Source organism: Suncus etruscus, chromosome X, assembly GCF_024139225.1.
Source record: "Suncus etruscus isolate mSunEtr1 chromosome X, mSunEtr1.pri.cur, whole genome shotgun sequence".
NCBI classification, from domain to species: domain Eukaryota; kingdom Metazoa; phylum Chordata; class Mammalia; order Eulipotyphla; family Soricidae; genus Suncus; species Suncus etruscus.
In genome coordinates, this window is record NC_064868.1 from 105186950 (window position 1) to 105203289 (window position 16340).

Genomic DNA, 16340 nt, shown 5'->3' on the forward strand with positions numbered 1-16340 from the left:
TGTGTGTTCAGCCAACACCCTTCCCTCCCATTTTGATCTTCTAGGCATTTGTGAAATTTATTATTATCCTGTTCATCTATTTTCCTGGAACTGTAGCTTTTAAATCTCTATACTAGAGTTGGAGAGATAGTACTGTGGGTGGGTAGGGAATTTGTCTTGCATGTGACCAATTTAGATTTGATGCCCAGCATCCCATACAGCCCCTTGAACACTTCCAGGAGCGATTTCTGAGTGCAGAGTCCAGAAATAACCCCAGGGAACTGCCAAGTGTAGCCCCAAACTAAACAAAAATAAAAACAAAATCTCTATACTATAGAGAGTGACCTGCCCGTTTCTCTCTGTACAAATGTTGCTGTCACAAGTTTAGAAGTATGGGTAATGCCTTTTAGAACCTCTTCAAGACCTTATCAATAAAAATACCCAGCAAAGTGAATTCTCATGGTGGGCTTGGATGTTTTAGGGAAGACCACCATCTGTGCAAACAGTAGCTGGGTGAAACTGTGACTACCATTTTCCCTGCAGGTTCAGGTGGGGACGGGTGTATAATAGCATCAGCTCCACCATGTGGAACGTGGGTGATTAGGATGAGATTCAGCCTTTGTGGCACTATTACTTCTTTGGGTGGCTTGTGGGAGGCTGGTGAAACATAACTGAGTGTTACTCAGGGGCTATTCCCTTTTGTGCTTGGGAGACCAGGTGGGACTGGGGACTAAACCCAGGCTTTCTACATTCAAAGCACTTACCCTAATCCACAGAACTCCATCCCTTCCTCCCCCTTTCCTTCTCTCTCTCTGTCTCTGTCTGTCCTGTCTCTGTCTCTCTGTCTCTCTCTGTCTCTGTCTCTGTTTCTCTGTCTCTCTCTGTCTCTCTCTGTCTCTCTGTCTCTTTCTCTGTCTCTCTCTGTCTCTGTCTCTGTCTCTCTGTCTCTCTCTGTCTCTCTCTGTCTCTCTCTGTCTCTCTCTGTCTCTCTCTCTCTCTCTCTCTCTTTCTCTCTAGCTCTGGGATCCAGTTCTGCTGGTGTACACTAAAAAGCACAGTCTCAGACCTCAAACATGATTGGGATCACAATCATGGGCTTTCGTTCTTATGTGCTACAGCAGAAGGTACATTCAGGACACTTGTGTCATCAGTGAGAACTGGAAGGATTGGCGAATTAGGTCTGGAGCCAGAAATGAGCCAGAACTCTTCCCTCCACCTATCTCTACCCTTGCTTTTCTCTCATAGTGGCAAACACGGGCACCAGGAAGTGGATCCCATGGTGGTGGGTCACTGTGCTTCATGTATGGTAAAAGTGCCTGAAACTGGTTTTTATTGAGTGTCAATAGTTTTTATTACCCATGAGGCAGTTTCTGGTACTCCTATGTAATATTACTTAGCATTTAAAAAGTCATTGAAGGGCTAGATAGATAGTCCAGTGGATAATGCAAGCTTATTTTGTACACAGTCAAACTCAGATTTTATTCTCAGCATTTCGTATGCTCCACTGGGCACTGTCAGAAGTGATACATGAGTATATATCCAGGAGTAGGCTCTAAGCACCACCAGTTGTGCCCCTGAAAAAAAACCCTCCCCACAAATTTATTGTAAAAAAAGAGAATCAACTCACTGTTCAATAACTGAGAAGGGATTTAAGGAGTTTCTGGGACAGATCACCTCTGAGCTTCAGATTTGCTTTGAGGTGCATTCTGGTACTGATACTTTAACCCAAACTCAGTGTACTTTTCAAAATACTTTAGTACAGGGGTTCGTTCAGGTGTTTGCCTAGCAACCGGCTAATTCTGGCTCAAATTTTTGGCACTACATAGGGTCTCCCAACAACACCAGCGGTCACTCCTGAACACAAAGCCATAAAGAGTCACTGGGTTTGGCTAAAAAACTCTCCTCCCCCCAAATATAAACATATACTACAATGCAAGGGTGGGGGAGTCTGAAAGGTATTACAGGGGTTAAAGCCTTATATGAGCAGACCGCAGTTCGACCCCAGTACCATATAAGATCCCCAAAGCCTCAGGAGTGATCCTTCACCACAGAGTCAGGAAAAAGCCCTGACTGAGTACTAAGCCTAGGTGTGGATTTAAAAAAAAAAAGACAAGGCCGGAGCGATAGCACAGCTGTAGGGCGTTTGCCTTGCACGTGACTGACCTAGGACTGACCGTGTTCGATCCCAGGGGTCCCATATGGTCCCTCAAGCCAGGAATGATTTCTGAGCGCATAGCCAGGAGTAACCACTGAGCGCCACCGGGTGTTGCCCCCCCAAAACCCCAAACAAAACCCCTCACAAAAACAAAAATAAAAAAAGACAAAAAGAATTCTGGAATGTAAAAGGGAGAGTCTGGATAGATTGTATATACTCTATAGAGCAGGGGTCTCAAACTCAATTTACCTGGGGGCCTCAGGAGGCAAAGTCGGGGGATCCTTGAGTGCAAAGTCAGTAGTAAGCCTTGAACATTGGGGGGTGTGACCCAAACAACTAAAACAAAACAAAACAAAAAAGATTCCTCTAGGGCAGGGCCACAAAATGTTGTACTGAGGGCCGCATACGGCCCGTGGGCCGCGAGTTTGAGACCCCTGCTATAGAGTCTAGGGTAAATAGAAAGTAGGACACTTGCCTTGCATGCAGCTGACTAAGGTTCGATACCCAACATCCCATATGGTCCCCCAAGCCTGTGAAGGTCCCTGAGCACCACTGGATGTGCATCACCTCCCAACAACAATACACACACACACACACACACACACACACACACACACACACACACACAGGAAAGAGAAATGTACCCATTGCTGATTTCGCGGTTCTGACCTGTGTGATCCAGTTTTTTGTCAGGACTGTGAAACTGTCCCTTTTGGGTGGTCACAACAATGTCCCAGAGATTCGCTCTGCCTCCCATAGCCACAGCATTTATGATTGCATTTGTGCTTCAACAGTCACTGAGCCATCTAGCACTGGACTGCTGCCAGCAGCTCAAAGACCCCCTTGGGTTAGTGTGGGGTATATTGACTGGAAAAGTCTGGCCTGATAAGGAGCAGATCTTCTTGGCAGGAGAACAAAGTTAGTATTCTAGAGCCATCAGCCCTCTGAGCACTGAACTACATGGGCTTTCACTCCTTCAGTTTGCAAGGGTGAGATTTGCCATGGGAATCGAGGACTAGTACTCCTCTCTTTTGTTTTTTGATTAACACTAAAGAAGTTGGAGCTGTTAAACCTTGTCTGGGGAAAACCTCAGAACTGGTTTATTTGGTGTCATAGAACCCCTTACTGCTTTCAATACATGATTAGTAATCAACTGTTTTGTCTACTGGCTTTCAGTCTTCATTTTCACAAATAAGCGCTGTAATTATACCTTTTAGAATAAAATCACTTAACTATGAAAAAAGAAAGAGAGCCTGGGGAGAGAGCTCAAAAGGTTGAAGCACATGCATAAGTGAGGCCCTGAGTTTGATTTTTCTGTACCACATGGGCTCCAGCACCATGGGGTCTCAGCAGTATTGTACTGCTAAACCAAGCATTCTTGGGAGCCTGCCAAGCACTGTTGTGGAGAATTTTCCCAAGAAAATTCACACCTTGATTCAATCTCTGGCACTGCATATGGTCCCCCTAAGCACTGAAAGGAGTAGCCCATGAGAACAGAACTAGGAGTAGCCAGTAAGCACCTCGGGATGTAACTCAACCTCAAACCCCACCCCCACATAAGATGAAACCTTGCAATTTGGTGCAACTTGAAGGGAACTGGAGGACGTCATGTTAAATAAAATAACTCTTTAAGGGGCCAGAGCGGTGGCACAAGCTGTAAGGTAAGCCTTGCGTGTGCTAGCCTAGGATGGACCGGGTTCGATTCCCTGGCTTCCCATATGGTCCCCTAAGCCAGGAGCAATTTCTGAGCGCATAGCCAGAAGTAACCCCTGAGGATCATCGGGTGTGGCCTAAAAAACAAAACAAAACAAAACAAAAACCAAACAAAAACACAACTCTTTAAATTATTTTTTGTTTTGGGGCCACATCTGGCATTTCTCAGGGTTTTCTCCTGACTCTGCACTCAGAAATCGCTCCTGGCAGGCTTGGGGGGTCATCTGGGATGCCAGGGATAGAACCTGGGTTTGTCCCAGCATGGCCCTGTGCAAGGCAAACTCCCTACTGCTGTGCTATCACTCTGGCCCCTAAATAAAATTACTCTGAAGGAGAACAAATACTAGATGATCTCACTATTTGGTGGTATAAACTCTTTTGAGGTTTAAAAATTAACTAAACCTTGGGTGTGATAGCACAGCGGTAGGATGTTTGCCTTGCACATGGCTTCCCAGGAAGGACCTGGGTTCAATCCCTGGCATTTCATATAGTCCCCCGAGCCAGGAGCAATTTCTGAGCTCATAGCCAGGAGTAAGCCTGAGCGTCACTAGGATTGGTTCAACCCCCCCAATTAACTAAATCTCAAAATTGGTTTAGTTTTTTAGTGCATCCTTAAATTTTGTATGTAAAATTAGCGTACAAAACTCTAAATGCTTATGAAGTTATTTAATAGTTTAAAATGGTAGTTTTGATGGGCTGGAGTGATAGTACAATGGGTATGGTGTTTTGCTTACACTTGGCTGACCTAACTGCAGTTCCCAGCATCCCATATGGTCCTCCAAGCTTACCAGGAGAGATCCCTGAGTGCAGAGACAAAAGTAACTCTCTGAGCACTGTTGTGTGATCTGCAACCCCAAAACCAAAAGGAAAAAACAGTGGTTTTGCGTCCACTGATGTTATATGCCCAGGATTCACATTGTTTCTTCATCGGTTCATGAGGACACCATCCCTGATCTACTCTGATACCTCGCCGCTTTTCTCTGGTTCTTTCTCTCAGAGTTCACTGCTGTCCTAGTAAGCCATGATGCTCTGTAGTCTGCCTCTGGGGCTCCCAGGCCTGCTTCTCAAGGCAAATACCAGGTGTTCTCACTCATGTAGATAAAGAGACAAAAAGCAAAGATAGTCAATCTCCAGTGGAAACAATGCAGGCGGAGGTTACCTAAAGAATGTATGGGGAGGTGGGGATAAGGTGGAAGGGATAGGCTGAATGAAAAGGGACCTAGGGATAGTGCTGGAAGACTGCTGGCCCTTAGAAACACTATTGCAAACCTTGCCTGGGAGTAGAGGAAAGACATTCACTTTCACTTACCCAGTCTCATTCCCCTGAGGCAAGCACTATTTGGGAAATATTCTCTTAGAATTTTCAAATATGCACATATAAAATCACCTACAATTTGCTTTTTAATTTATAAAAGTTTTACTTTTAAATGTTTAGATATTTACTTTTTTAATACAGAGAGTAACTCCATAGATTATTATTGTTTAGGGGGGCTGGAGACGTAGTACAGGAATTAAGAGACTTAGCTTTCACATGACCTGACCCAGCTTTCATTCCTGGCACCCTATGTGTGCCCTGAACACCACCAGAAGTGAATCCTGGTGTAATTGGAATTTATCCTGGCTCTGTGCTCAGGGATCACTCTTAGCAGGGCTTGGGGCATCATGTGGGGTGCAATAGAAAGAAACTGGGTTGGCTAAGTATAAGGCAAGTACACTAACTCTTAACTGTACTATCACTCTGTCTCCCATACTATTGTTCTTTCACATTCCCAGCCCTTCTCAGGTAACTTTATTTCTGTTATCAATGTCCACTACTTTATTGTTTATTTTGTTTTTCCTTTTTAACAATTATATATCCTATTCATCCAATTTGCCTATTCAACAATTTTACATTGAACAAATAGGTGAAATCAACTGATAGATTTTTACTTTTTTTTTCATTTTCAGGTGCAATCAACTGATAGTCTTTTTCCTTTTTTTGATTTTGGGCCACACCTGGTGGTGCTCAGGAGTTACTCCTGACTCTGTACACAGAAATCACTACTGGGAGGCGTGGTGGACGATATGGGATGCCAAGGATTGAACCAAAGTTGGACGCATGCAAGGCAAACATCCTACCTGCTGTGCTGTCTCTCTGGTCCTTAGTCTTTTCCTTTTGACTTATTTTTCAGTCACTAATTCCTATAAGCTCATTACATTTTTTCTATCATTCAATAGAAATTTTTCCATTTTTAAATTGCTGAGTAGTATTCCATTGTATAAATATACAACATCTCTTGAAGAGTGTACAACAGCTTTCAAGCAGTGCTTAAGGGGTCTGGAAGCCACTCCTGCTGATGTTTGACCAACTTGTCAGGACAATTAAGTTTTTGAGTCCAGAGGGACTAGCGCCCAAATGGACCATCCCAGCAGTGCTGAGTGCCACTAGGACCATGCTCAGTTGATGCATGTTGGTGCACAAGTGTCAGAGATCAAACTTGGGCCCTTGTGCATACAAGGCATATGCTTTAACTCTGCACTATCTCTCTTGTCTAATTTTTTTTGGGTTTTTGGGCCACACCCGGCCCAAAACCCGGCTCAGGGGTTACTCCTGGCTGTCTGCTCAGAAATAGCTCCTGGCAGGCACGGGGGACCATATGGGACACCGGGATTCGAACCAACCACCTTTGGCCCTGGATCGGCTGCTTGTAAGGCAAATGCCGCTGTGCTATCTCTCCAGGCCCTCTTGTCTAATTTTTATTAGAAAATGTTATTGAAGGGCCGGAGTGATAGCATGAAGGTAGGGCGTTTGCCTTCATGCAGAAGTTCGTTGGTTCGAATCCCAGCATCCCATATGGTCCCTTGAGCCTGCCAGGAGCGATTTCTGAGCATGGAGCCAGGAGTAACCCCTGAGCGCTGCTGGGTGTGACCCAAAAACCAAAAACCAAAAAAAAAAAAAAAAAGAAAATGTTATTGAAACAAGGAAAAAGAACATCTGCTCTTTTCTGTATGTATGCTATAATTTTATATGAATATTCTACTATATTAATGTACAACAAAAATTTTCACTTGCAATTATAAGCAGTATGATAGTGAACCACCTTTGAACAGTTGGGCTAGTATTTTCTAGATAGAAGTTGGATTATTGGTTTAGTGGGTATATAATGTCAAAATGTTACAAGATTCTACCAAATAGCTCTACTGAAAAATTTTAAACCAATTTACTTTCTTACCAATTCTGTTTGAGAGGTCACAGTCTTTTCAGGCTATCTCTCCTTAAAAGCTGTAGACTGCTGTGTATAGATGGTAAATGGACTCTGCAATGTCATATTTATATTGTATGACTTCTATGAGCTTATATTTTCTTCCTTACACTACTTTAGGTTTTTGGGCCAGAGACTAGAGCAGTTAGAGTGTTTGCCTTGCATGTTGCTGGTTTGATCCTGGTTTGATCCCTCACATCATATATGTTCCCCTGAATCCTGCCAGAAGTTATCCCTGAGCACAGAGCCAGAAGCAAGCCTTGAGCATTACTGGGTGTGACGAAAAAGGTATACTTGAAGTTCCATAGAGGCTGGGGCATGTCATATCCTTCTGTGGTATTTCCCATAGTGCCTAGTACAGGTTGGACAAACTGTGAATGCTCAAGATATATTCAAGAACTGAACTTAAGTCTGTTTATATTGGGGTGGGGATGTTACTTAGGTCCTTGATATGAGATCTTGGAATGAGAGAACTGAGCTAAGTCAGAGACTGGGTTTGTGGCAAATGCTCTTGCTTGACTATCATAACCAATGGGGTGGGCAATTGGCACAAAACACTTAGTTCAATCCCTGGTTTAGATGAAGGACTCAATAAATGATTCTTATTAATGAGTCTTATTTAGGGAGATGGTAGCTTCAAGGCTAGACTATGAGCTCAAGCATAGTGCCTAGTCTAGGCAACACAGATTTTGAAATGTCTAAATTAAAAAGAAAATGGAGAACCAGCAGGCATCAGAGGTAAATGTATTGTGCCACATTGTGATATCATTTTCCCTTCTACCCCAGTACTATTGGAATTTCTAGATGTTTGAAATTAAGGCATTAGCACTCTTTTGAGGGGAGGAGAAGGAGACTGGACCACACACCATGATTCTTGGGGACTACTTCAAAATATGCACTCTGTCTATTGAGTTAGTCTTGCTTGTCTGAGCCAAGATTCACTTTAATTTTATTATTATTTGGGGGTGGTTCCAAGCAGTACTTAGGAGGGCCTGGATGATTGTTTGGTAGTTCAATGTGAGGGCCTGAGGATGCAGTGATGCCAGGGCCTTGTGATGCCAGTGGTTATTCAAGTCGGCCTGGAGGGTCTCAGGGGACCTCCAGGGCCACACCTACAAGTGCTCAGGCGATCACATTCTATTGGAGATTGACCCAGGATTAGCTGCATGAAATGCATGCAATTTAACCCTTGTATTATCTCTCTGGCCCCCAGAGTCAGGATTTAAGCTTCAGACTGTGTGGCCATTAAGCTTTTCTGCTATCTACTACACATACCATTCTGCCTCTCTTATGTTAGTGATAAGAACTGAAGTCTTAGGGGAACATTTAAAAATACTGACTGGTCATCTGTGGCAGTATGGCTTGTGGTTCATTCTGTGTTCATCAGTTCATCCCACAAATGTGTATTTATTTATTTATAATCAGAAAGCAGGGAGGAGTGCAGGGCAGAAAAGAAAGGTGGTAATAGGGCCTGGAGTGATAGTTCAGTGGGTAGTGCACCAGGTTCCATCCCTGGCATCCCATATGTTCCTGTAAGCACCGCCAGGAGTGATCTGATGTGCAAAGTCAGGAGTTATCTCTGAGCATTGCTGGGTGTGATCCAAAAACAGAGAGAGAAGAAAGAGATATGGATATATTGTGGGAAGGTGACAATGGTACAGAGATGGTTAGAACTAGAGTGTCTAGAGTAAAAAAATGACCTTTATGAGCTCAATTGCAGGGTCAAACTGAGTTTCTTCATATTTGAAGTACCTAGTAGCTCACTAGGTTGTTGCAGAAGAGCAAAACAACCAGGCCAGCTATAATTCAGTAGCAGTACTTCTGATCTGAGGCCCTTCCAACAGCTCCTGACACCTACACACTACACAGACACTCACACTGGAGCCCTGAATATGGAGATAGGTATCTTTAAACACATGTGCTAGAATGTATGCCACCACACAATGGAAGCCTGTATCTGATTCCAGGGATGTTTTTAATGCTTAACACATGTCTGTAACTTACCTTCAAAAGATGCATCAAGTCTGGAAGCTTGGTTAAAAAGAGAAAACAAAAGAAAAAAAGAAAAAAAGGAAAGAAAACAGCACAGTGGATAGCCACAACTTATTGTGTGTTTATATTAAGATTTTTAGAATTGCATCAAATGATATGATCCCACAGAAGGAAATACTTCAGATGCTTGTATTAATTTAATTTTTTCTTTAGTGCTGAGAACAAATAATAAAAGATTGTAATAAAACAACCTTGACTAACATGGCCACTTAATTCCAGAGAGAATGCAAACCAGAGCAGGGAGGGGCAAGCTCAGGAATGTGTTGCCATGACACATCGATTCCAAGACTCCCCTGCACCTGAGCTACAGACAAAATATGTTTGGGTGTTCGAAGATTGCGCTTTGAATGTTCCAGTGTCAGAAAATGGCAGCTGGAATGACCACACTATTCCTAAGGGCATCTGGTATCCAAAGGTTTAAGAATCCAGGAGCCGGGTCAGGGAGATAGTACAGAGGGTTAGGAATTTGTCTCACATACAGTCTAGACTCTAGGGTGGGGAGGAACAGAGGAGGTAGAGTGAGTGTCTTACATGTGGCCCATTTGGTTTTGATTCCTGGCACCTAATGTGATCTCATGAGCCCTGCCAGGAGTGATCCTGATCCCTGAGTACAGCAAAGTTTGGCATCAAAACGAAAACAATCCTCATACACCAGGCACCATAAGGAGTGATACAGAGCCACGGTTAAGCCCTGAGTGTGGCTTCAAAACAAGTAAGCAAAAGCAAACTAAAGTTATGACTGTTTGGGGCAAGAGAGATAGTACAGCCAGTAGTGTTTGCCTTATATGAGGTCAATCTGGATTTTATCCCTGGCACTGCATGTAATCCTCAAGTACTACCACCAGGATTGATCTCTGAGCACAGAAGCAGATATAGCCAGATGTGGCCCACTGCCCATCACATCAAAAAGAAAAAAGAATTCTGAGGACTAATGGGCTGAGGGAATTAAGGAAGTTTCACTCCCTTTTGACCAAGTGTATATAATTCCAGCATCCAGGAATCAAAGGGAGAGGATATGAGACAGTGATACCCATTATATGATTTACAAGGAATGAACCACTGATTTATAATTGTTACAAGTGCAAAGAAATGATAAAGGTCACATAAGGACATGATTTCCACCACAAATTAACTATGAATTATGTAATGATTTAAAAAAATCCTTTACCATTTGTGATTGTAGGGTACCATAAACGTGTAACATGTAATTATTATTAGGTAGAATTTTGTCTTGTGGGACTGAAATTCTGTAAAGGAAAATTACTTCTTGACCATATACAACTGATATCAAATTTTTTCTTGGGAAGAACTTTAGCAGTCTTCTCTATATTAATTCCAAATACTCTGACCCTAGGGAATCTCTAGTCACCTTCAGAAAAAGTAGCTGTCCCCCCACTTCACACACACACACACACACACACACACACACACACAATTAACTGTGATATTAAAGAAAGGTCACCCTCAGCCCATTCTCACATTTCATCTTATATTTAGAAGCCAAGAGTCATACTAGTTGGTAAAGATGGTGCCTTTAAAAAATTACCATTTTATGAGTTGGCAAAGTGGTATAGCTATATATCTAAAGCAGAATCCACATGGAAAACATGAGCTCTAAGCTGCAACCACTCAGCTTTGTAATGTGCCTGTCAAGGTGACAGGCAGCGGGTGGGGACTAATGGGAGCACTGATAAAGAGTGTTGACACCTGTGGTGGGCTTGGTATTGAAATGTTATATACCTCAAAATCAACCAGCAATATTTTGTAAATCATGTTTCTCTCATTAAATAAGAAAATATTTAGGGGCTGGAGAGATAGCATGGAGGTAAGGCGTTTACCTTTCATGCAGAAGGTCATCGGTTCAAATCCCGGCGTCCCATATGGTACCCTGTGCCTGCCAGGAAAAATTTCTGAGCACGGAGCCAGGAAAAACTCCTGAGCGTTGCCGGGTGTGACCCAAAAACCACAAAAAATATATATATATATTTAAAAACATTTAATATTTTTTTTTTAATTTTTTTTTTATTTAAACACCTTGATTACATACATGATTGTGTTTGGGTTTCAGTCATAAAAGGAACACCACCCATCACCAGTGCAACATTCCCATCACCCAAGTCCCAAATCACCCTCCTCCCCACCCAACCCCCGCCTGTACCCTAAACAGGCTCTACATTTCCCTCATACATTCAACATTTAATATTTTAACAAATGATTTTATATTTTATTTTGAGGGCTACGCTCAATGGTGCTCAGTGGTTACTCCTGGTCCAGCTCTGGAGACCATATGGGGTGCCTGGGATTGAACCTAGGTTCATCTCCTGCCAAGCTGGCTTTGCAAACCTTAGTGGCTGTACTATCTCTCCAGCCCAACTGTTTAGTCAGCTTTTTCTTCTTTATTCATTTTGGGGCCAAATCCGGCAGTGCCTAGGGTTTACTCCTAGCTCTATTTTCAGGGGTAGCTCCTGGCAGTGCTCAGGGGGCCATATGTGATGCCAGATTGAACCTGGGCAGACTTTGCCATTTAAAGCCTCTTTATATTAATGTGTGGTTCTCAACTGTTTTCCCCACTCCGATCTTGAAATTCTAAAGACATTTCTTTACCCACCAATGCAGGGAAGAAAATCCAGGGCTTCACATATGCCAGGCAAGTAAATACTCTATTGCTATTGCTCTCGAATGTGACTCTGGTACCAGTAGTAGCAATTCATTGGAATTGTACTACGGCAGGGAAGTGAGAAGCGGGCGAGGGTAGCAGAAGGGAAGAATCAGTGTTTTTAGTAGGTGGGTGTGAGGGTTCTGCTGAGATCTCTGCTCTTCCCACCACATTATCACGAATTCTAGAAAGCTAATAGCAATGTGACAGCCTTGGGGACAATCTTCCTTTTACTTCCTCCCTAGAGGAATGTAGGTCTTTTAAGGCATCAGTTTCTCAACAACTTCCTTACATCAACTATTTGCTTTTGGAATTGCCCCAATGGCTCTATAGTCTTGGGGGTGGGGTGGGGGGGGACAGTCAGCTCTTGCAAATTCTTTGTCTGCTTGTTCTGTTCAACGAAAGCCTGAGAGATGCAGGCCAGGGTGCATAGGGGCAGAGGTGCAGTCCCTAATCGGTGAATCCGATTTGGGCAGCAGAACACTTCTTTGCAGCCTAAGCCAGAGTGCAAGCCCGGGTTGGCGGTTGATTGATTTTCTGCAAGTAGGACTGGAGAGGCCCAGGGCGCACCTAGTTTGGGGCAAGCACCTGGCAGTGAGAACCGGTGTTGTTTGAGGGGTTGGGGAGGAAGACGGGGTTCTCAACCCTGCACCCTTGCCCGCACGCCCCTTCCCCTCCGTCCCCGAGTGAGGAACTCGCTTCTTCACCGGCGCCACCAACACCTCTCGCCTTTGGATCCCAAAGGGAGGTTTCGCAGTTGCTTGGCAGGTGGGCTAGGCACTGGGCGATGGGTGGGGGAGAGGGGCGGGTGCACTGGCAAGTGGCGTGCGGCTTAGCCAATGGCAGCGCGGGGCAGGGGTGGCTGGGCGGAGACGCCGAGGAGCTCAGCCAATAGCAGGCGAGCCACTACTGGAACGACCTGGTGACGTGAGGAGCGTTCCATTCGCCCAGCGGTGGGCGGCTGCCACAGCTGGTTCAGGGCCCCGACCACAGGGCCCCCTGGTGAGGAGGAGGCTGCCTCGGGGCTGGGGAGCCGCCGCCGCCACCTCTGGGTGCCCCCGGGACCGAGCGCTTCCCGCCTTGCTTCCCGGCGGAGTGGAGTCTCCGGGGCTCAGGTAAGAGGGGTGCGGGTGTCTCCGGGGCTGGGCTGCGCCCCCTTGGGCGGCTCCGGGGCTGGCGGACGTGGCCACGGCCCTTCGCAACTTGCCAGCTGCGGAGCCCCCCGCCCTGGCCCGCTTGGGGGGGATCCACGTGGCGGGGCGTGTGCGCGCGAGTGGCGGCGCGCGTCCCCAGCTGCCCGGGGCGGTGGTCGGTGCGCGTCGGAACCTGGGCGGGGTCCCCGGAGGCGGCGGCCCGAGCGCGGCCGGCTCCGGGACTCGGGCCTTGCGCCCCGGGAGGGCGAGCAGGGCGGCCGCGGGTGCTCCGTGGATTTTGATCTTTGTTCTCCCAGCCCCGCTCCCCTCTTCCTGCTCGCTCTGCTCCCGCTGGGCCGGTTGCTCCGGAGGAGACGGTGGGCCAGGTTAGTGGCACACAAAGGAAGTGTGGGTGGCACCTCTCGTGCCCCCCCCGCCCCCACCCCGCCGCCTGCCACCTTGGCGCATCTCTCCTCCGGCTGGCTCGGGAATGCTTTCAACTTGGACGCTTCGCTTCGGTCCATCTGACTGCAGGCTTCCGCCCGATTCTTGCCAGCGTAGGGGCATGTGGTGTCAGTAAATAGAAGCCACCGCAGCACACCTTGAGAAGGGGGGTGGTGGCAAAGATCGGCTGGGCCTGGGGGTACAGGAGACTCAGCAGCGCTGGCCCTTAGGCAAATGTCCCGGAGAGCACCTTTTTGACTTTTTTAACTGTACACACAACCATACAATCACACACAAACACACAATCTCCAACTCCAAACCAGCACCTTTGTGACTTCTTTTTTCTCTTTTCTTTCTTTCTTTCTTTCTTTCTTTCTTTCTTTCTTTCTTTCTTTCTTTCTTTCTTTCTTTCTTTCTTTCTTTCTTTCTTTCTTTCTTTCTTTCTTTCTTTCTCCTTTCTTTTCTTTTCTTTTCTTTTCTTTTCTTTTTCTTTCTTTCTTTCTTTCTTTCTTTTTTTTTGTTTTCGGGTCGCACCCAGCAGCGCTCAGGTTTTACTCCTGGCTCTAGGCTCAGAAATCGCTCCTGGCAGGCTCAGGGGACCATATGGGATGCCGGGATTCGAACCACCATCCTTCTGCATGCAAGGCAAACGTCCTACCTCCATGCTCTCTCTCCAGCCCCCTTTGTGACTTTTCTTAACTACGTACACACACACAGACACACACACAAACACACAGACACAGACACACACACAAACACACAGACACAGACACACACACACCACCACCACCACCACCACCACCACCACCACCACCACCACCACCACCACCACCACCACCACCACCACTCCAAACCAGCCCTTCTAGAAAGAACCTCTCCCTGAAGTCAGCTTTGCACCTACCATGTCTGCAATGTGGTTTCATTAAGGTTCCCGCAAATGCAAATGCTGGGGCTTCACTAGCCAGGATGGGTTCATTTCATTTCCCAGACTCAGGAAGTTCCACAGGGTTTGATCAGGCAAAAAAATCTATTTGGAGTAAATAAGGACCTGCGATTGTGTACAGAACGTCCAGAAGCTACCCCTGCCAAAAACGGATGATTTAGCCTCTGGTGTGATTCAGATTTGAGTGGCTAATTGAAAGAAGGTGAAGAAGTGGAGGAGGAGGCAATGGCTCCTTAAGCACCAAATCACCGCTATTATTTTTAGAAGCCTCTTAATGATGGTTATAGAACATTCTGGTATGGTAGCCAGTACCCTGGACTGAAAGTCTGCAGCTCTGTGTTCTTGGCTGAGCTTTGCCTTTAAGAAGACCCTGAATAAGTTATTCCTCTCTTGGTTTTTACTCATTTTGAAGTGATTGGGGCTGTTGCTTCTAAAATCCTTGTTTTCCAGATTTTTTCCTGTACTAGTGAAAATCCAAGGATTGGATTTCTTTAAGAAGAGTTTCTGTGAGAATTTGTCACTTTTTCTTTTGCCTTTTTTTTTGTGAGAACTCATTTCTTTTTAGAGGACAAAGACAGATTGGAAATAAACTTTTCCTGTTCTGCCACCCGTATCCCTTCAGGCTATACTCCTCTTTCTGCGAAAGGATTGCTTCACTTTTTGCCTGCCTCATTTGTTGTTGTTGTTATTTTTGTGCTTTTCCTCAGGGCTAGAAAGTGAACTTTTGATGATGTTTGATCCAGCCGCAGCGATAGCAGGCACCAGGATTTCAAAGCTGGGTTCAGCATTCATTTCTTCTTCCTTGTAATCACCAAGCCCAGTTTGGACCAGAAAATTTCAATCATGTCTGTGATGGTGGTGAGAAAGAAGGTGACACGGAAATGGGAGAAACTTCCAGGCAGGAACACCTTCTGCTGTGATGGCCGCGTCATGATGGCCCGGCAAAAGGGCATCTTCTATTTGACCCTCTTCCTCATCTTGGGGACATGCACACTTTTCTTCGCCTTCGAGTGAGTTCTGTTGCCTTGAATTGTATATGATTATGGTTACTTTGGGTCCAGGGGAAGAACCTTTCTGGGGAATTGGGATGGCACTTGTCACTGGGGATAATACTTGTCACTGTCTTCTGGAATAATGCCTATAGATGATGCCTACTGAATTCCCGGCTTTGCTTACAGCAGAAGTGTTCCTCAAAGAACATATTTGTTTGCTTTTGGTCTTGGGACCACACCCAGCTGTGTTCTGAGGCTTGCTCTTAGTTTTGTGTCTAAGGACCACTCCTGGCAGTGTTCTAAGATCAACCTGGGTTGGGTGTGTACAAGACAAGTGACCTAATCCTTTTTACTATCTTCCAGCAAACTGAGATCATCAATATCAACTTTCTAGCACTGTTTGGGGGTTCACTACTAAGCACACTGCAGGAAATGAGGGAGTTGGTTTTTCTTATTCTCCTTCCCCATTTCAGTGGTCTTACTAGGTGCACAGTGACAACAACTTCCTGAGCATAGGGACCCCCATCGTGGTCATACTTCCAGGCCACAGTACTCACCCGGTCTGTTATTCTGGGTCCTATTTCTTCAGAACTTATCTTTCAGGTAGCTGTTTAATTGAAAAGTCAATTGAATTGGGAATCTGTAGATTAGCCAGCTCCAGCCTCAGCTTTGCCTCAAACTAGCTATATGCATGGCATGCTTGTGCTTATGAAACACGAGTTGCTCTTTCTTTCAAGATTGTTCAACCTATACAACTCGATTCTGTGTGTCCCTAATATCAGGGTTGAAGGTTTTTTTCTGTGACTCATACTTGAGCCAGTGTTTGAAGCGTGCTTAGGTCCGTATTCTAGGGAGGTGGCCTGTTGGATTCTCAGTACTGTGGCACGACCGCTGGGTGTGCTGAGAATGCTATACACTCTAGGGATGCACCTCATTCTCAAATGTTAATTGTTTTGGGATTACTATCAGGCAGGCCTTGAGGAACTAACAGGATGTGTAGCTCATGAGTCACAGCTGGTAAGAGCCGACTA

At 45.4% G+C, this 16340-nt stretch overlaps 2 protein-coding genes across 2 annotated transcripts in view; both read left to right on the forward strand.

Annotated features, from left to right (window-relative positions):
* Positions 1 to 16340, forward strand: part of APLN (apelin) — a 552821-nt gene that overhangs the window by 248982 nt on the left and 287499 nt on the right. The window lies entirely within an intron of this gene.
* Positions 12740 to 16340, forward strand: part of ZDHHC9 (zinc finger DHHC-type palmitoyltransferase 9) — a 55742-nt gene continuing 52141 nt past the window's right edge. Inside the window, exons 1-2 of the mRNA XM_049766682.1 lie at positions 12740 to 12912; positions 15025 to 15327. Coding sequence (XP_049622639.1) covers positions 15161 to 15327 — 167 coding nt within the window. The 5' untranslated portion in view covers positions 12740 to 12912; positions 15025 to 15160. The remainder of the gene's footprint in view (positions 12913 to 15024; positions 15328 to 16340) is intronic.